General features: G+C 38.7%; 1 protein-coding gene across 1 annotated transcript; it reads left to right on the top strand.

The window, feature by feature from the left end:
• The first annotated feature begins 8,408 nt into the window (after window positions 1-8,408).
• On the top strand, window positions 8,409-23,574 carry LOC140933619 (coagulation factor XIII A chain-like). The gene is made up of 14 exons (XM_073383224.1): window positions 8,409-8,815; window positions 9,035-9,168; window positions 10,589-10,774; window positions 11,313-11,582; window positions 11,994-12,112; window positions 13,466-13,573; window positions 14,450-14,630; window positions 15,725-15,860; window positions 16,136-16,239; window positions 17,123-17,365; window positions 18,194-18,478; window positions 19,368-19,528; window positions 22,124-22,266; window positions 23,276-23,574. The coding sequence occupies exons 1-14, from the start codon at window positions 8,499-8,501 to the stop codon at window positions 23,418-23,420; spliced, it is 2,532 nt and encodes an 843-aa protein (XP_073239325.1). The 5' UTR covers window positions 8,409-8,498; the 3' UTR covers window positions 23,421-23,574.
• Window positions 23,575-23,646: the final 72 nt, after the last annotated feature.

The raw sequence follows: 23,646 nt of genomic DNA, 5'->3' as shown, positions 1-23,646 counted from the left end.
GTTTGATATATGCTTGATACAGTTGCACATTGTTTAGGTTCACCCGAGCGGTTACATGCAAGTACCTCGATATTATTGGCACGTGCTAACATAGATTTTCCGGCCAACATGAACTTCCTTAGTTTCACTCCCTGCTTTTGTTTTCTTCGGTATCTATACGCTTAATTTCTACGTACCCCAGCAGAGACAAAACTTACCTAGTTTTAGAGATAATTTTAGTCTGAATAATATTTATCGTTAAGTGGGATTAGTTTAGTGATAGGATTACTTTTAGCAACTCATAATGACTTTAAAAAAAGTTCTCTCAAAAGTACTTGTTCACTATATTTCAGTAAACAGATTCTCAATGCTCATTGGCGTAAACTAATGCATTGGACCAAGCAAGTGATATAGATTTCGTTTACAAAATTAAACGAGACCTTTTTTAGTCTTTACTCTTCACATTATAATTGAATTTAGAAGACGCTGAGCTTCTGGGAGTGTTTAGTTGCAAGATAAGATCATAGCGCCGATGTATCGTTCAAGCGTTCCTTATTATAGTAGATCTGCGGGTTATTCCACAGCAGGTACAAGGCGATCAGCAGATGATTACACCAGAGGCACTGAACCTTTGTCATCTTCGGTTTATTCATCTTTAAATAGCTCACGCTATGCTTCTCAGCCAATCTCAACAACTTTAAGTTCAACCTGTCCAAGTGCCAGCTCATCGGCTAGCGGAGTCATTAGTTCTGTAGCTCGCGTTCCTGAAACATCATCAGCTCAAGCTGGGGGCGCCTCATCAAGGTAATCGTGTGAGTCATAAATTTATTAGTATAAGAAGAACTTTGCAACTTCCTGTTGGATCAATCATTTTGTGCGAACTGGCCGCTTTAATATGGTGAGAAACTACACGCTATGCTCTGATAAACGTTTTATATGTTCGCTACTGAGCATCCAGCTAATTAAGAGTAAGGCCCAGAAAGTAAATTTGTCGAATTTTAACCGAACCATTGCCATTAATAAGGCTTAAAGAAATATTATCATGGCAGACCGCAAAATTGTACATTCAAGCGATTCCTTTTCCCTTTTCCCCTTTCTTTCAGTTAATGTTTTGTTATTCATCGTTGAGGAAAGAAAGTCTTTAGTTTTCATTTCTTCAAACAATTCAGTTATAGTACATTTTGTATCAGTTTGTGGTCAAATCTAGCCGGAACAGAGTCACTAAAATTTTAGGATCTGTTCTGATTTTTTTAAGATTGACTACCTTTTTTGCGGCTCGATTGTCTATTAAGTTAAGATTATCTCAAACTGATTTTGCCCAATATCGTGTGCTACGAAACTTTTGCGGGCGTTTATTTTCATTTGCGGATTGGCAATTTTTTTTTGTATTTTGGCGGAACTAATTTTTGCGATTAGGACAGATTGGTTTTTCTTGCTGGGAGTTAATTTTTGCGTTTTTCAGAAAGTCCCGGACAAATTATTGATAATATTGTCGTTTTTTGATTGAGTACGTGCAAAGAAGATACATAAACAATACCACAGTGGGCGTAACCCGGCAAAAACCAATGAAAGTTTTGCTCATGGATCATTTTTATTAATCACTTTATTTCTGAAAGAAAGAGACAAGTTGTAATTGAACGGATACAATTGCTTTAAAGTACTGCATTTTTGTGTGGCGAGTTTAAGCTTAGGAATATTCACTCTGAAGTAAATTTTTGCGGGAAAAATGTTTGCGGTAATAAATTTTTGGGAACTCAATTTTAACCGGATAGCTGGAAAAATCGCAAAAATTCCAAACATTTAAAAACCCGCAATAATTTCGTGCCACACGGTTTATTTATATATACTAATAATAAATGCTCAAAAGCCTAAAATCGATCAAGACAACACAATATACTATACCCTTATGTATATTAGATTTATATCTCGCACAGGTGTAAAGCAGTAAAAATATATTATCCGAAAGTAGATTACTATTCATTATTTAACCAAATGAATGTAGTCGTAGATGATTTGCTCAAAAAAAACTATATCCTCCTTTTAAAAGATGGTTGTGAGTTATGGCAGAGTTATTCTGATTGTACAGTAATTATGCCATGGAAGGATTAAACGATTCTACAGAGAATAAGTTGACATTAATTATATTAATTATATCTGAAGGAGATTATAAAGAATTGCTTTTTCCTTAGGAAAATGAAAGAAAAATACAAAGTTAAATGTAAGTCTGAGTTTTCAAGTGCTACCAGGGCCTTCAAAAGAGGTCATTTCTCCCAAATTGATATTGTTTTTCTATCCTGCCACTTGCAAGGGGTAAGATGAACTGATTATGTAAGGGTTTTCAAACTGTTCCCATTTGGTTCTCAAAATTTATTCCTCTTCGGTTTAAAATGACGTCCTCAGGAACCCTTTCCACAACAGCAAGTCGAAGGTGCCTCGATGTATTGAAAACTCCCAAATCAACAGATTTTTCCTTCCTTTTTCTTGGAAGTTTAATTCTTTCTCTGATCAAAATTCAGTGCAAGTATTTTCATTTTAGAATCACCTAATTCAATAATAAAAAAATCAGCCGATTTGATGTTAACTATCTTTTCTAACAAAGAGTTCTAACTTTTGTAAAAATATCCAGCTAGCAATTTTGGCCCTAGTCGAAACTACAAAGGATACTCTTTTTGAAACACTACCATTCGGTTAATTTATTTTCCTAACTGTAGTTCGTGTGACAAGATGCAGTGCAATATAAGCGTCATAATCAGCACTGGAATTTATTAATTTATTCACAGGGCGTATCTTTTAAGATCAGGGCGGGAGTATGATTACAGTGAGCCAAAGAATGAATCTACAGGGCCAGCGGCTGCCTTCTCAAATGTAACGCCATATTCTCGCAGTTATACTGCCCAACCATCACCGGCGACCGACAACACAACAAGGCCAAGTAACAACACTACAACAAGCACTACAACAAGAACTTCAACAAGTTATCAAAGTCCAAGGTACGTAGGGGCATAATTATGTACGATAAATATTAAGCAGTTGAAAAGTCTAGAAAAGTGATTTTCAGTCAGTTGCACATGCGGCTTGGAAAAAAAAATTACTAGCAATAGGAGTCGAACCTTTGACCTTTTGACCTGGTTCTCGTCCAGATCGATGCTCTACTACTGGGCCACAGAAGACTCGTGGAAGCTAACAGCACTAATTAAAACTAGGTTCATGAACAAAAACGTCCTGCAGACTGCTAGAGCACGAATATCGATATGTGCTTACGGTATGCGCAATGATACAAACTTAATGGAGAATTTTAAGCTTGGTGAATATATAAGAAAAGTAATTTTTAGGTCAGTGACACTGTGACGCCGCTTGGAAGATAGTCTGTTCCAGGCTTTCAGATAATAGAGCGCAGGCGAAAAATTGAAAGGAAAAAAATCCCTCGTACAATTGAACTCACTCCCCACCATCTGAACGCCTAGAACAGTCTATTTTGGAAGAAAAATCCGAGTATTCCCGACAGAGCTCGAACCTATAACTATTTGGTTTCCAGACGCTCCGTCATTTAAGAGAGGTTAAGCATCACGTTTACTCCTTAACAGCAAACGCGAACAGGCCATTTTACAGTTATGGATGGAAGCGAGGCTGAGGGTGACCTTGTTTTGATACAAACCTTCCTGCTTTATTATGTAAATCAAGTTATTCTTATGCTAACTAGTATTTTTCAAGAACAATTTCCATAACAAAGCAAAGAAGGTTTGTATCAAAACAAGGTCACCCTCACCCTCGCTTCCATCCTTGACAGCAAACGCGAATTCGCCCCCATGCGACCAACTTTCCCCTTTACTTGTTGTTTGCTGTTCATTATTTAAACACATAAAATAGTAGTTTCACGCAATCGTTTTTAGCTGAGTTTATCTGCTCATTTTCTATTTTGAAAAATCCTCAACTTGAATCTGATGTTTGCCGTTTGCCGTATACGTGATGTTTGAACTCTCTACTAAGCTTCACTAGATCAGACTACTAGGATTGAAGTGACGTCGCTAAACTAGGCTCACAGTGTGAGAAACATCCTAGGACTGGAACGTCGATAAGTGCTTATGCACAATGATAGAAACGTGATGGTAAATTTAAACCTGGTGAATACACGAGAGATAGATATTAGCTATATTGCTTGCTGGGAAACACTCATGGCTTAAACTTTTATGGTTTTAATTGAGAATACTACAGGTCAACGTTTGCATAAAACCACATGATTCTGATCTAGCAGTGTCAATTAGACATTTTAGTCATTCAATGCATTGGACAAAGCATCTGCGGGATACCAGAATTACCAGATAGCTACTAAAAAACACGTAGAGCTTGCAAATTGAATGTCATTCTAGCCAAAGTATATATGGTTAAAAGCGTCATATATCTCATGCGGCTGTGGGCTAAAATATAGATTTATATATTAAGTGATCATGATCATTAACTGTCAAAGTGCAATTTGTTTTTGCGGTATTTCAGGACTTCGTCATATACTTTGTCAGGACGGCCATTTGAGTATACCAGGTCTACGGAACCCTCAAGAGCCAGCTCATATTCATCACGAACGTTTCCGAGTTCCGAAAGGTATTCTTCTGTTGCTTTTCGCACTGTAGCCTCCAGTCCAGGCAGTGTTCAGAGGTAACTTTGATTCTAACAATATATTAGAGCCTGTTCATATTAGCCCTGGGAAACTTAGACTCGATTATTAGACGCTGATCGTGAAATGAGCCCGCGATTCTCCCCGTTTTTTTCTCGGGAAGGACTAGGCTAGGATATGAGAAAATTTAAAGATATTTAGAAAATTTGGGGATATTTAGAAAAATTTAAAGCTTTTTTTGGCTGTTTTCCAGCTTTTCCTCGCTATTTTCTTGACAGAATACTCCGTTCTATCATTATAATCCAGTTCAGCGGTTTCCCCCTTGAATAATGTATTCCATATCACTAGAGTGTACGCCAATTTACGGTCACATGGTTCAAAGTCGGTATAGGATGTTTCCGCCTGTTGTTAAGTTTTCAGTGTCAGGGGTTTCCTCAGGTTGCATTTTATTCTCTTAAAGTAGAGCGGATATGTGTATTAATAAGAAGGATTGTTACTCAGTCTTAGTCATAGTCGTGTTCTTGATAGACATACCAACTCAGGTTTAACCCATTAGTGAGAAAACATTAAACTTTGCATCCATGTTGTTTCGGCTCATTTTTAAAACAAAAGTACGATATATATATTGATATATCTAGAGGATTTTTCGAGATATTTAGAAAATCTTTGGGGATATTTAGACATTTTTTTTGAGAATTTCCGGAAAGATATTTAGGCAATTTTACGTGATATTTGCTGAGTTTCCTAGCTTTTGTTTTATTTTTTTTTTTCACAACTCGGCTTCCCTTTGTTAAAATGTTTAATGATGGTGCTAATATGTATTAAAAATCGGGCTAATGGGCCCAGCTTGGCCCCTTTTGGATTTCTCGCCGCCATTGGTCCCAAAAGAAAAAGTTCGCTCTTTACCATATAATAAATTATTGACCAGTGAAGCTCTTTCAGTCAGATAGCTGGATATAATTTTTCTTTTTTTTTTTTGCTTTTTTATTTACCCTCTTCTTCATCTCGGTTGATAGCTTCGGGAAAAACGAACTTGGCCAATATCTAGCGATCTTAATCCTCGGACGTACCCGCAAATTCATGCTCCCACCGTAATACAAGGGGGGGAGGGTATTGGAACCCCTACCCCGAGTTTTTGATATGTTGCAGTATTTTGAGACGATTTTGCCTTCAGTGGAAAGCCTTTGATCTTTTCAAAAGGATGAGGTAAATTTTATGGGGGGTGCTGCTGAAGGTCTGTGACGTCACCAAAAATGGTCGCCATCTTGGATTTTACCAAGAATTAGAAATCAGGTTAAAACCGCGATATGTACTTGACATGTAAAGTAACACATAAATAAGCACTTTGCATCATTTCATCTAAAAGCTTTAGTGTTATTGTTGAAAGAAGTTGAAAAACTTGCATTTTTACTCAAAAATGGCTTGACCACCTGCTACTTATGACGTCATATCTCGTAACCATATGACACTGACTATCATTAAACGTGTCTCAAAATGCACGCGAGGGATTAACGATCAGCTACTGAAAACGTCAGGTGCTGATGTTTTATCGCCTAGGAAAATAAACTCAATTAAAAACCTCCAGAGGGGGATAGCAAGCACGAGCAACCCCCCCTCCCACCCCAAGTCCGAGGGTTAACGTAAGAAGTCCGAGGGTTAACCTAACAAGCCTGATCAATAATACATACTGTATATACGAATCAGTAACCAGGCTGAAATCTCGTATAGCCGGTAATCATGTGGGGATTCAGATTGGTCCCGCTAACCCGACCGGCTCATATGAAGACCCCCTTAGAAAACAAGTGAAGAGAAAATAATTTGCTTTAAATAAAAAGGGCGAAAACGTCGCGTTAAATTTTTTCCTTTACTATCATCATAGCCCATTCAAATTTAATCTGATTAGAATAATAAGTCCCTTCGCCTTATTTATAAATAATTTTTTTATTGAAAAAAATCTTATTTTTATATGGTTTAGATGGATTTTTAGTGCAACGGAATAGACAGCGACGGCGTGGTTTTATTTCTTTGCTACTCAGTGTTTTGGTGACATATGCTTAATAAGAAATTGGCAAAAAAACAGTCAAAATTCTTTAAGGTAATTACGACCTTGCCATGTTTGTTCAATATTTTTGCTATTTGCATGATCTACACATGAGATAAGGCTTGACCAAATGGTCCTTGCGCGGTACTGCATTGTAATTAGAATGATACCTTTTTTCGGCTATGAGAACATTTACCATTTTTCCTTTCTGGTCCTTTTCATGGCCAAGCTTTTAACGTCCTTATAGTCTCTCCCAATTGCTATCTGTAAGTCTCAAGCACGTAAAACACTGTGCAAATGCAAGCTTAAAGAAAGAAATGAAAAATCTTTTTTTCCAGAAGCTTTACTTAATTTCTTCACTCATTTCTAAATCAGCTAAAAGTGAGAAGAAGATTTAGCAGATTAATATTCTGTAATTATATAAACCACGCTTTAAGGAAACAGCTGTTGAATTCCTTTCTTCTCATTTTGTAACCCTCAAAGCTTAACTACACGTAAACCAATCAGAATTCACAACAACGGCGTCTAACTGGTTGTGGTATTGAACACAGTCGAAAGCTGCTTGCTTCTGCTTGTTTGACAACGGGAGTTTGGATTTGCTAACATTATAATTAGAAGTAATAAAGCTTTTGTTTAACGGTGACAGGATTATATGATATTCAAAAAGATTTTTCTTACAAGCCACCAGTAGAGGAAACGCTTAAGGTAGCTTAAAGATGTCGAAATCACATCGAAAAAATGTTTATTTTCGAAAGTCATTTGAACGCTGGCACTCGAGAGAAAAGATGGATGTTTTAACTGAAAAGCATGATTTAAGCATAAGTGAGACTATTCTTAAGAAGGATGGATGCGAAAATGAAACTCCAGTTCACAAGTCACAGATTGGATTGGTGTACTTGAAACCAGTAGTGGGGTATTCAGTGACCCTGTATTTTCAACCCCGGGAGAAATTCAACGACTGGATTTGCGGTGGTAGCGGTTTTAAGTCGCCTAAAGACGCTAGGTATATTCAATTTCTTTTTTCTTTTGACGCTTTTCTTTCCGCGGCTTATTGGTTCGTTGCAGAGATAAGCTTTTCGGTTACTCTACTATTGATATTGCATACTGTAAGTAAATTCCAAAGCATAACTGATAAACACGCGAACCACAGGTGAATAAATATTTTTTGCTAAAATATTTGGTTTGGAGTGGAAGTTCACTCGTGGGGAAAAACCACAATAGCCCGATTTCTTGGCTTGTGAACATTGCTTTGGGTATACGCCTCGATAATCAGACAGCGAAAGAAATGTTCAATTAACGAATCAATTCAAGTCAACTTGACCAAATTTAATTTGGATAAACGCAACATAAATTCAACTAAAGAATTTCCCAAAGCTTAAACAATTAGGCTGAAAATTATATTTGTCCTTAAAACTGCATGCCTACCACAGAATTATTTATTTCTCGCAGCCAATTACCTCACTGCACTCCATCACAGGTAGCTTTGACCGCTGAATGTCATGCCTTGTCTTGTCTAGCGTGCAACACAAGAATGTAGAGGACTGAATTTTTCTCCCTACTGCCTCAAGGAGCGGAACTACAGAATGGTGTCGTATAAAAAATTTTTAGCAAGAGCGCTGTAGTTTCATCGTGAAAAAAAAAAAAAGAATTTGAGAATTTAAATGTTTGAGAACAGGCCAACAGTGTCGAAAACTGTCTTGAAACAGCTGGGAAGAGTATGAAAATAAATAGATACCTCCTGCTTAGTAACCAGTCTTAAAACTATCGCATAAACATACCACTATTTTGAAAGACCAGTGGAGAAAGCTAACTTCAATTCTAAGTCTAAGTCAAACCAAAACTTTCATTCTAACTACTGCCGCTGCTAAAATGACAACTTTTGCGGTTGTTCAATACGAAAGCGTGCGACGAGGGACCCTAAACTCGGGCGTTTTGAAAGCAGTTCGAGTTAAAGATGATGTTTCCGAAGACGAACTTGAAAAGCGTGCGGATATCAGAAAGCGTAATCGACGGTCGGGTAAAAATGACGTCCTTGGTATTCATAGCAGAGACTACCGTAACTCATTGTACAAGTCGCAGATCGGGTTAATCTACCTCAAACCCATTGTTGGTTACTCTACGTCAGTATATTTCCACGCAAAGAGAGATTTTAATCAAGGAAATCGAATTGAGGATCATGATAGTAGGTATGCGCGACAGCTATGAACTTAACTTAACGTAAACATTGGTCAAATCTTGATTCAGATTAACTGTAGATTTGATTTAAATTATCAGGTTTGTGGTTGACGGTTTTATAAAATTTAGCTTGTCTCGTGCGCGTTGGCCTTCGCTGCCATTTCTCACGACGAATGGAATGTGCCGATTTCTCAGTTAATCTGTCAGTAATCAAAAGTATTTCATACTAGATCTGAAGCTGAGAGAGCAAGATACCGTATGCTAGGCTGCGATGAAGTAGGAGGCCGTAGAAATGTTGCTTCGGATAAAGACTTCATGGATAAAAATAAGGCGCTTAAGAAGTCTGACCAACAAAATTCTGGTAAGAGAGTGTATTCCAGCTTTTCGCCACGTTATCAGGTGTTTTGCTTTTTATTGTAAATTGCAATATTGCGTAATGTAGGCTTTATATAGTAAATAAATTTTTCTTTTCCCTTTTACCTATGTATAATTTTATTTATTTGCTTTTCCTCGGCTTATTAGCTTATTTAATTACTGCTAGTGGTCTAACCAACCTCATCAATCCCGAGATTAAATGAAGCTTCATTCATTCAATCTTCATTTAAATCTGATCATCGATATGCTGTCAAGTTAGTTTTAATTTCTCTGTCGTTGGACTGATATCAGCTTTTCGATTCTGGTTAATAAGTTCATAATTACTTCTTTGTTTACCATCCACGTTAACGTTCAAACGGACCGTGGTAGCATCGACTTAAATCTGTCTTTCGTCACGAAAAGTTGAACACAGATTGGAAAGCGAGCTTTGTTCCTTACGTTCTAAAACTATTACATCCTAAAAAGTATAAGAGTTTTTCTGCAGTAGGGCGCGATGAGTATATAGCCGGAGGATTTAAAAGGTTATGCACAGGTTATGCCTGCAGAGCCGGGCCATGGGATAGACTATAAAGCCTGGTTTTCACTAGCGCATACGCATAAGCATAAGGACATACGCACGCGCAGAATGGCATATTTGACACAATTCTCGATACCAGGTCTCCCCAACCCGATGATAAACAAGATGGCGGACGAAGCGTCCGCCACATTGCTTTTGATATGTTCGCATGAGGTCTGGGTCAAAGTGACCTATGATTGGTCCAGGGCCTCGTTCTTATGCTTGTGCTTATGTCAACCCCGTTTTAACTAGTCAACGCTTCGACATAAGCATAAGCATAAACACACGAGAAGAACGAACTTGTCCTTTTTTCTTGTGGTTACTACTCTTATACTTATGTCGACCCAGTTTTCGCTTGCTTAAACATGACTGTGCTTGTACTTATGCTTATGCGCTAGTGAAAACCAGCTTAAGGACAGGCGTGATACGAACGTGCGTTTTAGTCCCACTCAGACCTCGTGCTAAAACAATATTACGTTAACTATAAAAAAATTCTCAAATCTGATTGGCTATCAACCATCCTGGTTTAAATAAATAGGACACGTGTAATAGGACAGTAACCGTCATGCCTATTGGACAGTACGGGCCATCACGCGCGCGAGATTAAATGGCTTTTTTTCACTCTCGGAATTTTCTTGTGCTTTAGTTTTAAAAAAGGCTAAAATATATTATTATGGTTATGATTAATTGGTAACAGTACTTCGTGTCGTACAATTCGATCTGTAATACTCGTGCTTCTAGTCAAATTGGAATCCACTCAGTCCCATTACCATTATTTATTAAGGCATGAACGTTGATATTAGGAGTTGATTTACCAATACAAACGTTAGACTATAAGTTTCTTTTGATTTCGCAGTCGATCAACTGATACCTAAAGAAATAAGTTTGCACGAGAAGGACAATCGTCGCAGTCATCACACTGATAAGTATGAGCATTCTAACTTGATTGTGAGGAGGGGACAGAGCTTTGACGTCACAGTAACATTTAACAGAGCTTATGACGCTAGGAGAGACGTCATCACCCTACAGTTTGCTGTTGGTAAGTAGCGTTTTTCCCAGATTCTACAGACTTGAAGTCAGGGGAGGCTAGGAAACCCTAAAGATAAGGTTGAATAATATATAATTGCCGTGTTGTAAACACACTGTAACAACTATCGCGGGTGAATGGGTTAAACACTTTCTCCCGCAGTTGTGGGAGAATGGCTGGATAGATAACACAGGCCACAATGGAACTGTTCAAAACTTATTCACACCTTTCTTAGGAGACGAGACCAGACAGTTTTCTGTCAGTTCTAGTCAGTACTTGTAATCTTTATTCTGTACACAAGGACTTGTGAAAAACGTGGTCTTTAGGAGAGCTAATAGCATTAGTAGAAAAGATCCGTGGTTAGACCCTATATTGCGCTAACTCGTCAAATTTCGTGCTCCGGGCTTGCTGATTCCCTACAGTCCGTTTAAGCCTATTTTGGTCCCATTTGAGCCATTTTAGCAAAATTCGTTGTAATGGCGTCAAGCTGCTTTGGCGGCACTATGTAGTGGAACCCCTTTGCGTTTTTTTTTATTTTCTTATTTGTCAGGGTACCGCCCTCAACAAAGCAAAGGATCGGTCATTCGGGTGCCTATAAGTCTCACAAAAGAAAGGGTTTACAAAGCATGGTCAGCGAACCTCGCTCAAGTCAATAAAGAAAGTGTGCGCCTTCAAGTGACTTCAGCAGTGGATGCAGTTGTGGGAAAATATCAGCTCTATGTCGAAACGAAGACCGCAATTCGAGGCTCAGACAAGCCAGAGGAGTATCGTTACCAGCATCCTGAAGATATCATTGTGTTGTTTAATCCATGGTGCAGAGGTCAGTAAATTGACAAATTTTGCTTATATTTAGTAGTAATGTGATATTCGTTGGTCTTACAATGATTATGCACGACGAACATACATGAATAATGCAGGTTTTAGCAAACAGGCTCAAACCGATCGTGGCTTTTGATTGGTTTAATGACCGCACAGCATTCTTAGCCGAAAAAAACTTGGGACACCAGAAATAGGGTTACCGACTGGTGTGACAATCACCTTTGCTCAATTTAGGCAAGTCTTTGGCTGCAAAACAAAGAGTCCTCCTTTTGATTTGACTTATTTGGTTTATTTTCCATTTGTCTTTTTCGCGTATATTCATTCTCTACTCGTTCACAGTTTTCGTTGCCTCTTAGTTTTCCCTGGCAAGGTTTAATGAAATTGTTTTATTTGCTTTGAATACGTTGGCCAGAGGATTCTGTATATCTGGACCAGGAGGCCTTGCGCGATGAGTACGTACTGAATGACAGCGGGCGCATTTGGATTGGAACAGTCAGGAAATACTGTGGAATGCCTTGGAACTTTGGTCAGGTTCGTGTCGGTTAGGATAAGCAACGACAACGGCGACGGTTATGGAAACGTCACTTAAAAAGTGAATTCGCGCTGCCTCAAACTTTATCGCGCTTGTTCCATCTCGTTTTATTCGTCAAATGTTGGCAAATTTCCTTGGAGTTGAATTCTAAAGGACTCTATCAAAATTCAAGAAAAGACAAAGAAAGTTGTGGTCTTGTGTTCACGTCCTCGAAAAAACGTGAAATTATTCTGCACTTTCACGTCGTAGTCGTGCAACGACGGCTAAGAAATGTACAAAAAGGCGTGATACACGTGCAAAATTGTTGTTTCGCCATTCAAACCTGTTGTTTTTTTGCCGTTCTCGTTGCCGTCGCCGTCGTCGTTGTTAAGCCCCCTATTGTCGATATAGAGGGGCTGCCAAATTGATTATTACTCCGTTGACAACAGAATAGCTTGACTCTTTATCCCTCTAGGGACACTCTAGCTTTTGTTGATGACCATCAACTTATTGCTTTGTTGACAAATCCTTGGTCAATGAGATTTGTAGGTGGAAGAGTGACTCATTATGGACGAGCGAACGGTTTCGCGCAACAATCCCAAGACTGTTTAAAGACAAAAAAAAATAAAAATAAAATAAACGGTAAATGACACCCAATAGGGTGTACTGTTGGTAACGTTTCTAGAAAAACGCAAAAATGAAATTATTTATTTTTTGAAGCGCTGGCGGCTAGTTTAATTTCTCAGAGATCAAAACGGCTTGCAATGCCCATTTTACAACTGAAAGTTCGAAACGTAAACATTAAAAGTCCACAAATGAGTCCAACTCCCTTTCGCTTGAGTACTTATCACAATAACTAACAGTTTTCAGGGAGAAATACAGCAAACATGATCCAGGACAGGTATGAGATGCGAACACTTTGATTAATTTGACTTGAACTACGTGAATTCAAGCCAGCGTTAGAGTAAGAAACTATTTCAAAGAGTTCAGTGCACATTTGCTGTGCAGTTGCTATTCCTAATGATTCAGCTCAAATGCTCATAAGGTAGAATTCAAATTAGATTTTAATAAAAGACACCGCTTAGTTTGATGTAAAACATTCGAGCCTTAAAAACCCTGCACTTCTATTTGAGTTGTCGCTGTGCTGAGATTTCATAATCCTTAAAGACTTATGGGCAGATCTTAATATGGTCGAAATCCTTAATTTCAGGACTGAAAAGATCACAAGAAAAGTGTAAAACCGCTGGAAACTTAACATTTAAATTCTCTGCTGCAATTTCCAATGGGCTCCGTAACACTCATTAAACGGTCAGGTCAGAAGAAATAAAAGGAAGAAAGTTTAATTTTCCACCTTTTTGTTTTGTCCTTTTCAGTTCGAAGATGTGTCTCTTAACTCTTGTTTGTGGCTGATGGACAAAGCCCAGCTTGCGACGGCTGCTCGCGCAAATCCTCTCAGGGTTTCACGTAGTATCTCTGCCATGGTAAGACTAATATATGAATATAAATTATTGCCTACTCGACAAACCATGAGGAAGACGTGCTTGGCTCTATATTGGCCCAGTATGTTGAAGTGTTTTGGACCGAGACTAAGTGCGGGTTTATTAAAAAAAAAAGTAAGAAATAATGAGGCCAATTGACAATTACCTTGATTGATCAAGCTTGGTAAGCATTGATTGAATGTTAAGAAGAATTTTTTCCGTTCAATTAGAACAAAGGGGCAAACTCGAGCGAGCAAGAAAGGCCCACCTTGCCCTCTTCGGTAACCAATAAGAACACATAATGTGTCTCCATCATCTTCAACGCTGTACTCATGAAGCTAACCAGGAGAAAAATAGTTAAAACGATATGATATAATACAGAGTTTTAGAATCAAGTTTACAGTAAACGGCAAACATTAGAACCAAGTTGACGAAATCTCCACTAAATAAAGACTGTCGAAAGTAATTCTTATGGATCAAACTGAAAGAAACTATTTGTTTAAGTATGGACATGATAAACATTTTTAAATGAAGATATGATCGTCGCAGTGGTAATTGCAACTTAAGCAATTGCAAATTAACCCGAAAGAATTTTTTTTCGTATGGCTGAAATTGAAAATATTCGGACGTAACGTTTGAAATTGATTTTAATTAAACTATCAAACTTGACTAAAATCCAATACAACTGAACTAACTAACCATACTTAACTAACCAGATCTTTGCCCTTGTTTCTCGAATTATTTCTTATGAGGAAAATTCGTAAATTTCGTTATCAAGTGGACTGTAGTCAAGGAAAAAGAATTGTGTTTGAGTAGTACTTGGCTGACATAGATACTCCCTGTGAAATTAAATAAGGCCTTTTCTTCGTGTTATGGTAGGCAAATTTTAATGACCAAGACGGTGGCGTTCTTCACGGTCGCTGGGATGGTAACTATCCCAGAGACACGACGGCTCCAACATCCTGGACAGGGAGTGTGGCCATCTTGGAACAGTTTTGGCAGAAGAAGTGTGATATTAAGTATGGACAATGCTGGGTTTTTTCAGGACTTGTTACAACATGTATGTATAAAAATACAGTTAATTCTATTATGACCTTACTAATGCAGTCAAACTTAAAACGAAGAAGGAGCGATAAAGGTCCATGAAATGTGACTCTAGATCATTTGCTTTATGGATCTAAATTAAAACGAGGCAAAACTACGTTCAACCCTAGAAGAGCGGTAGTCTGTTCCAGGCTCTCAGATAGTGGGGAAGACGCGAAAGTAAAAAAAGGCACGCAAAAAGTTGGCGGTGCGGGAAAAAGGAAGGACTCAGTTTCCTTCCGTTTTATTTTCGTGTTTCGCGATTAGAGACCTTTAGATTCGAGGCAAGAACGACTAAGAGTATGAGATTTGATTTAAAGTTTTTTCGCGTATTGTCAAAAAATAGTCACTCCGGAATTCTTCACTGTACTTTTTTTCACCAGAAAAGTAAGCACTGTTATCGTTATTGAAGGAGGTTAAGACCTCTCTCCCGATTACAAAATGCTAAAACTTCTAACATTTGATAACTTGTTTCCGCCACTACTACAATCTCGCTAAAACTCGTAGTAGATTGACGACGGCTACCATGTTTTCCCTCCAAAATGACGCTACATCACGCGCGATCACTACTTACTATTGAGAAAATCTCGTACTCGTAGTGTAGTACTCGTCGTAGAATCTAAAGCTCTCTAATTCAGCGGACCCGAGTATCTCGGAGCCTGGAACAGGCTAGAATCGAAGAGCAGACAATATTATACCCAGGCAACAAAAACGAAGTTAAAACAGTTCATTACACAATTAAGAAAGCGTTATCGAACTAATTGAAATAAATCTGTGCTCGTTTAAATAGTACATTTTTTGTCTTATTCTGACGAATCATAATATATCCCTAGTCAAAGTTTTCAACAATTAATTCCTTTTTACAACGCTGTAGTACTCCGCTGAGACTGTTACCCTAGTGGAGGAAAAGATTTCCATTCCCTTCAACTATAAAATGCAACGACAGTATGCAACAGTAACAACTGAATGTGTTCCACCATTGCTGTTCGTGGACATAAAAGATGCAGGTTTACGTGGGTAATAGCTGTCATTCACAAATTTTTCTCCAACAAACCAATGTTTCTTTTTCAGTATTAAGAGCCCTCGGAATACCAACTCGCTCAGTAACAAACTTTGCCTCGGCTCATGACGCGGATGCCAGCATGACAATAGACTTCCATTTTGATGAAGATGGAAAGCCGCTGAAGGAATTGGACGACTCTATTTGGTAATAAGCTAGATTGATATGCACTGACCTCTCAAAAGCCTGCGTCATACAAAACTGTAAAATGTAAACAATGTCGAATTTCTCTCAAACCTCGCTGTCCAAAAGAGCGCCGCGAAAGCAAGGTATGAGCTAGTCAAGAGAAAAACAATCGAGATTTAGTGTCTTTCCCCATTCTCTCACTCGTCTTTACCCTCAGTCAGTTTCCGTAGATATGAGGCTGGCCAGTGTGTAACAGAAGAGTGGTATGCGAATTCTAATTCCTAGCCTGTTTTTAGGAATTTTCACGTGTGGAACGAGTCATGGTTCAAGCGCCCTGATTTACCAGACGGGCATGATGGGTGGCAAGCGCATGATGCCACGCCCCAAGAAACTAGTTACGGTAAGAAGAGAGAAAGATATAGAGGATATTACACGGTGGCGAGAAGATATGAATTTTATGTTCGAGTTGCAAGAACAATATCTCACGAGTGAGCGAAGCGAACGAGTGAGATATTGTTCTTGCCACGAGAACATAAAATTCATATCTTCGAGCCAACGTGTAATGTTCTTTTTATTATATGGAGAAACCAATTCAACAAAAGCAAAAGGCGGGAATCATGACGTCATTGAACGATACGACACTCACAAAGGTGACATACGGAAAATACGCCACTCGGGTCCCGGATGAAGTGGCGTACGGAATCTACGAGTGGTTTAGTTCCCAGTAAAACACTCTCCTCCATATAATAAATATTAATATTTTATGTTTTGTTTCCTATTATTGAAAGAAAAACAGTGGCAAATGTAGCAAGAATTTCGGTTATACTTGAAGGTCATCTAGAAATGAGAAAAAGTCTTTTTCGTGTTTTTCAGTTTTTTGGGACTCAAATCCATGCCTTAGAACTGTGAAAAACACTATACAATGCTGTTGTTACATGTCACCAGTCCCATACCTTATTCTCTCACCCCTAAGTACTGAAGTCACATTAGAAGTCAACTCATGCCCGATTATATATTGCAGTGAATAAACAGATTTAGTAAGGCCTTCATACTTGCCATGTAAATTGTCAAGTTATTCCAGAAGCCAGTTTTGCTCTGTGTGAAAGAGCTACATTTTCTAAATAAACAAAATTAATATTTCAAAAAAGAAGTGCTTATCTCTATAAGCTCACCTGTGGTCAGGCCCATTCTTTTAGCATTCTCACTTTCGTGGTTACGCTAAAACCAAAAAAGAGCCTGATCTCATTTTATTCAAAAGCTCAAAATGATTTACGCGGTTTCAGGAGTGTTTCGATGTGGTCCAGCCTCGGTGAAAGCCGTTAAACAAGGAGAGGTATATTTACCGTATGATACTAGCTTCGTGTTCGCTGAGGTGAATGGTGATCGAGTATTTTGGGAAGTGGAAGAAGACGGCCCCATGAAACCTATTCGTGTAGATAAGAAATGCATTGGGAAGCTGATCAGCACTAAAGCGGTTGGGAGCGACGACAGAGAAGACATAACTCACGAGTACAAACATCCTGAAGGTATATTAGCTTTAAGCAAAGAGACCTTGTTTATTGTAACTGTCTGTGCCCTACTGTCGCCGCTCAGGGCTAATGGAAGCTCGATCCGCCATTAATTATCTCGTTTCCGTGAAAGTAGCGCCATAAAGGTATTTCATTTCTCCTCAGTTTTCTTCCACGAGTGGCTATTAAACTCGTGGTTATTTCAAGAAATTTTGTAAGGTATTGCCGTAACTTTCAAAATTAAAGGCCACTTGGAAATGCTGAATCCTTTGATCATAAAAAAAACTGGAGAAATTGCCTAAATTGATGAACGAATAAGTTAAACATGTGCGTTAACAAAAATGCTTTAAGAAAACGTTTCATATAATTCAGCGGCCGACTTGAGATTTTCTCAGAAGCGTATATTGGCACCAGGTAAAAACGTGTCCGCTCTAATTACCGCTATCGAGAAAAGAAAGAAGAAAATCAACATTACTAGACATTGATATAAAGCAGGCCTCAGATTCATATGCAATAATTAACAATTATTCCTCGAGCCCGAATGGACTCTGAGTCAATAACCCATGAGGCCAAAGGCCGAATGGGCTATTCATTCAGAGGCCATGAGGGCGAGAGGAATAATTGTTTTGGCAAAATCCAACTAGTTAGTCAAAAACATCGAGACAAAACAACTTAAGCTAGCAAAACGCGATTCAGCCGTTGCTTTGGTTTTCAAAGCCGCCACTTTTCGCTACTAGTGGGCTATAGCATATAGCCTTGTAGTACCTCAGCCAATCAGAACGCAGCATTGATAATAGCTAGAGCACTAGCTGGATTTTATTAATTATGTTTTTTCTTTACCTTTAGGCTCCATAGCAGAGCGACGTGCGGTGGAGCTGGCATATAAATTCAGCAGCCGTAAAGACCAAGCAATTTATGGACTACCAGCTGAAGACATTAAGTTTACATTTGATCTCCCGGAAGATGTACCCATAGGAAAGGATGTAAGTGTGGCACTGAAGATGAAGAACACCACTTACCAGAGCCGTACAGTTAAGGGTAAAATGACAGCAGTGATTGGATTTTACACTGGTATACCCTGCAAAGATTTGAAGGAGGAAGAATTTGACATGATTTTGGAACCAAGGAAGGGTGGGTAGAATTCCAGAGTTTTTAACATTTTTGTCTGTTGCTCTTTTAGGATCATGCTTTTCTATATCTTTCTCTATCCGTTTTAGTGATTCCTGATTTCTTCATTCCCTTTTGTGAAAAGTAGGACCGCAGCTGGACCTCAGGTCCAGGCCCGGGTTCTCTATTCTTCTCGTCTCCTCGTCTTTCTCGCTCCAGGTGATGAGGTTGACAGTGGTTATTTACCATTTACAAAAAGTTTGCGGAAAACCCGCTTGTAAAGTAAATAGAACACGACTTTCTGGATTGCTCCAGCGGAAAATTTCCGGGAGCAACGGAACATCTGAAATATTCCAAACTGGAATTTTTTTTCCATTTCTTTAAAACCATCTTTGATACCAGTTTCAGGCCTTCGCGGTATCAAGTCGTTTTTCGGTAAATAGAACCGATTTGTACAAATGGCCAACTCGATTCGGGGAAGAAATTAACCAGTCCTGAAATTTTTGTACCATTTACCCAAACCGTGGACTGACTTGTTTGCCCATGCAAATGGCAAACAACCAGTCTCTTGCTTCTCTAGACAACAGAACTTCTTAAACTACAAGTGCAAACGAGCGCAACGTTGTTGGCCAAAAACTCCCAACATTGTTGGATGTACCATGTTACTAACATGGCATGTTTCGTCTGTCTGTACAGTCTGTTGCATGTTGTTGCGTGTTGCGAGTTGTTGCATCCGTTTGCACACCAGTGCAACACGGACGCAAAAACACTCAACGATGTTGGGAGTTGTTGCGTCCGTCTGTACGTAGCTTAAGGCTTATTAGTTAACATTAGTTGTGATGACTTAGCAGTAATTTTTTTGTGAGAGCCAAGTCAGCATAATCTATTTTTTTTCCATCATTTTTTTGTATAGAAAAAGCCTTTATACTTGAGATCCCGTCGGCCTTATATCTTGACAAGTGCGAAGCGGACGGGGGCCTGAAGATTTATGTCAAGGCGACAGTCAAGGAAAATGGTCAGCGGTTTGCTTCATATGACATAATTGAGTTTCAGAAACCGGATATGGAGATAGAGGTAAATTGCTGAATTGGCAGTTTAAATTTAAAGGCATTTTTTGGAAATAGTTTTTACGTTGAAAATTGTATAAAAAATTGTATAAGCCTTTGAACTTCATTTTTCAATTGCACTACGAGCCTCAGCGCTCCGGAAGTTAAAAAATTCGTACCGTCTGGTTGCTATGAAGTGACGTAATCATCCAGTTGAGTATCCATCACCGTAACACTTTTGCGGTCAACTACCGCAGCGCTCGTAAAGTACTTTAATTAAAACCTTGTTCAAAACCCTGTAGGAAGTCTGTTTATTTTTGAGTCGATTAATGCACTGCTGACTTTCACGAGGTCAACTTTTGCATAAATTATCAAACATTATGTTAAGCGGGAAATCTACCTATGGTTCGCGGGAGAAGCAACTTCTATAGCGGCGCAAGACAAATGTTTCGAGAGTCGAGGATGTGCTCACAAACTATTCACTATGCGACGAAAGGAGAAATCACTGGCATGATAGCTGCATGTAATGGTAATTTTATCAATCCAGGTCGCGCCGTGTTCGCTCGAGAACACTGTGACAACCTCATTTGGCGCGCTTCTCAATACTTCCAAAACATGTTGTAATCGGTAAGTAGACTTAAGCACTTAGTATCGCCAAGTCATTCGAATCAGTGTATACCCAATTCTTTGTCTGAAGATTCTCACAAACACATATACCAAGTAAATCTGGATGGAAGAGGAAATTGTCTCCCTAAACGCAGCCAAATTATATTTTGAAGGATGGCGGCACAATTCAACGCGCCTTCCAGGTCAGCCCTAATTTACAGTTCGTAAGAGTATAAATTGCGATCTCCCTATTTTCGCTTAAGTTTTTTTTGATAAAACTTCAGTAGAAACGAAACAACGCAGACATGACATTCTCCTGCATGAGACACAATCGGCTGTTTACAAGTCGGGTAAATTATCCATTCTTGCGCACCGCAAAATCAGCTAAACTCAGTCGCTGGAAACCTGGCATATTATTAAGCCTGAGCGCTTCTAAGAATAACACGTTTAGAACTTCGACGCGTAGAAAAAAAAGGCAGTTGTTCTATATCCTTTCTGGTTCATCCAGGTAGAAGTCCTGGCATATTATTATGCCTGAGCGCTTCTAGGATATATAACACATTTAGTATTTCAACCCGTAGCCGTAAAAAACAATTAGGAAGTTGTTCTATATCCTTTCTGGTTCATCCAGGTAGAAGTCCTGGCATGATATCATTATGCCTGAGCGCTTCTAGGATATATAACACGTTTAGTATTTCAACCCGTAGCCGTAAAAAAAAATTAGGAAGTTGTTCTATATCCTTTCTGGTTCATCCAGGTAGAAGTCCTCGCATGATATAATTATGCCTGAGCGCTTCTAGGATATATAACACGTTTAGTATTTCAACCCGTAGCCGTAAAAAACAATTAGGTAGTTGTTCTATATCCTTTCTGGTTCATCCAGGTAGAAGTCCTGGCATATTATTATGCCTGAGCGCTTCTAGGATATATAACACGTTTAGTATTTCAACCCGTAGCCGTAAAAAAAAAATTAGGCAGTTGTTCTATATCCTTTCTGGTTCATCCAGGTAGAAGTCCTGGCATGATATCATTATGCCTGAGCGATTCTAGGATATATAACACGTTTAGTATTTCAACCCGTAGCCGTAAAAAAAAAAAATTAGGCAGTTGTTCTATATCCTTTCTGGTTCATCCAGATAGAAGTCCTGGCATATTATTATGCCCGAGCGATTCTAGGATATATAACACGTTTAGTATTTCAACCCGTAGCCGTAAAAAACAATTAGGAAGTTGTTCTATATCCTTTCTGGTTCATCCAGGTAGAAGTCCTGGCATGATATAATTATGCCTGAGCGCTTCTGGGATATATAGTAGCAGTTTGACCCGTAGAAAAAACAAACTCAGCCGTTCATTTTGTAGGAGATATTTAAGCGTTTTTGTCTGTGTTAGCAATGTGATCGACTTTATACGCTGACCTTAATAACATGTTTTTTTCTTTGACGGCACCGAATAATTTTAGCCGAAACCTGAGCCGTACATTTGTTGAATGCCGCGCTTTTAATTAAATTTCTCGCCCTAGAATGATGACATGATGGCGCGAAAATTGACGCCTCTATCGTCTTAGATGCGAAATATGATCAGAGATAAATGGAATAGTGAATGTTACAAGCTTCTGAGTATCCAGCTGAGATAGGGGACTTTTAGTCCCCTATCTCAGCTGGATAAACAAAATTTTTTTGGTTGCTAAGGCGGTGCGGCTGAATCTGCTCCAAGCTTGCCTATGGTAACTTATGCCGAAATTAGACGTACATAATTTATCGAGTGTTCTGCATAACAAACGTTTGTTTATTTATTTCATTTGTTCATGATTGTTCCATTAGATGAAAATCAGCGCAAAAAAAGTTCTTTCTTTTTTTACGTTCCGATCTTTCATTTTTTCATAATACGTTTTCAAGCCCAAGCTAAAAGAATTGGTTAATTGGAAAAGTTATCCCTAATGAAGGAAAAAGGCCAAAACATGCTTTCGAAATGTTACCCACGTTTTATGTAATATGACATATTTTTTTCATTCAATTAGGTCACTCGCGGCAAACCCAGAATCGGCAACGACATCGAAGTCAAGTTGTCGTTTGAAAATCCTTTGCCACTAAACATCACAGGAGGAAAGTGGTACATTGAGACTTCGGGCGCTAATCCAAAGAGCAAAATTATCCCCAACTCGTAAGTATTTTTACCAGTTTTTTATCAATTCTTTATTTCTTTTTTTGCTTGCAGTTTTCAACTAAACTAGCCTTAATGTATAGATTTAGCCAGGGCTAGAGGCGAAGCTCCCGTTAATATCTATAGTTTACTGAAACAAAATATAAAATCGTGTGCCGCTAAGCGGTGACGGCGTCGAAAACAGCCAAAAAAACAGTAGGTCTAATTAGCAAAAAAAAACCACTAGTGCACCTGCAGCACACTTTTTTGTGCATTTCTTTGCCGTTGTTTTGCACGAGGACAACGTGAAACTTCCAGAAACTTCCGAGTTACACGTTTTATGGAGGAAATGTTGTATGTGGTCATGTTCACTTTTTTGGCTACCGCTTATTTTTACCTTGGTGGCCTCTAGCATTTCTCATTTTCTCACCGCCGCTATAAAATTTTCATGTTATTCTTCAAACGAAATTGGTCTTCTTTGTTTTTTTATCTCTGGCTCTAGCTCTTTCTTTTTATCCACGCAAATAAAGACATTAAAATTAAGTCGAAAGAAAGAATCGGCGTTGTTGTTGTTGTTGTTTTTTATCTCTAAAAGTTCGGGTGGTTATGTGATGTACCGCCGAACGCGAGGGTACTTGAAATGCAAAATTCCACCCCGGCTTACATGAACGGGTGGACGTACCAAAATTTCTTGGATGCATAGATTACCAAATTTTCTTACCCATGGTGCTTCGCTATTAAATTATCTCTTCACTGATTTTTAGTATAGGCTTTACATTCTAGTCTGTGAACAGGCCTAGCTTTACGTAGGTCTGGCATCCTATTAGAACATGATTTTTTGTGGCTCTTGTCCAAGCTTTGGTGCAACCGACGGTACCTGGGTACCCCCTTCCGGCAGAACCTCCTCGTATGTATAGGGCGTTTTAGGAAGTATCCTTTTGTTTTAATTTACGACTCTGTAATCAATTCGTGTAGCGAACACCATTTTAAAAAGATATATTTACATTTGTGTTTCTATCGTTCACTTTAGTGCAACTGTTTCTGAAGGAAGGGAGGTGCAAACATCCTTCAAGATAACACCTTACCGAGCAGGGCTGTGTCAAGTGTGCGCCACATTTAGATCAGATGTTATCAGCGGTGTCCGTGGTTATGGCAGCCTAAAAATTTCAGAGTAAACTGAAGCAATCACTTTGTGGTAGAACATTTGACTTTTCGTAAATTTAACTGCGTCAAGATTTATTTTATATGTTTTTGGCACAAATTAAGGGGCGGCAAAGTGGTTATTCGAGAGAAAAGTAACTTTTACTTTTTTTACCTTTAATTGACTAAGCATGATGGTAATCGTCTACCTCGGAATCGCTATCATACTTTGGTGTAAGGATAAAAAAACGATGATGAATC

This window comes from Porites lutea, chromosome 4, assembly GCF_958299795.1.
Source record: "Porites lutea chromosome 4, jaPorLute2.1, whole genome shotgun sequence".
Classification (NCBI taxonomy): Eukaryota; Metazoa; Cnidaria; class Anthozoa; order Scleractinia; family Poritidae; genus Porites; species Porites lutea.
The sequence above is the reverse complement of the archived record's forward strand: the minus strand, read 5'-3'. Positions and strand labels throughout refer to the sequence as shown.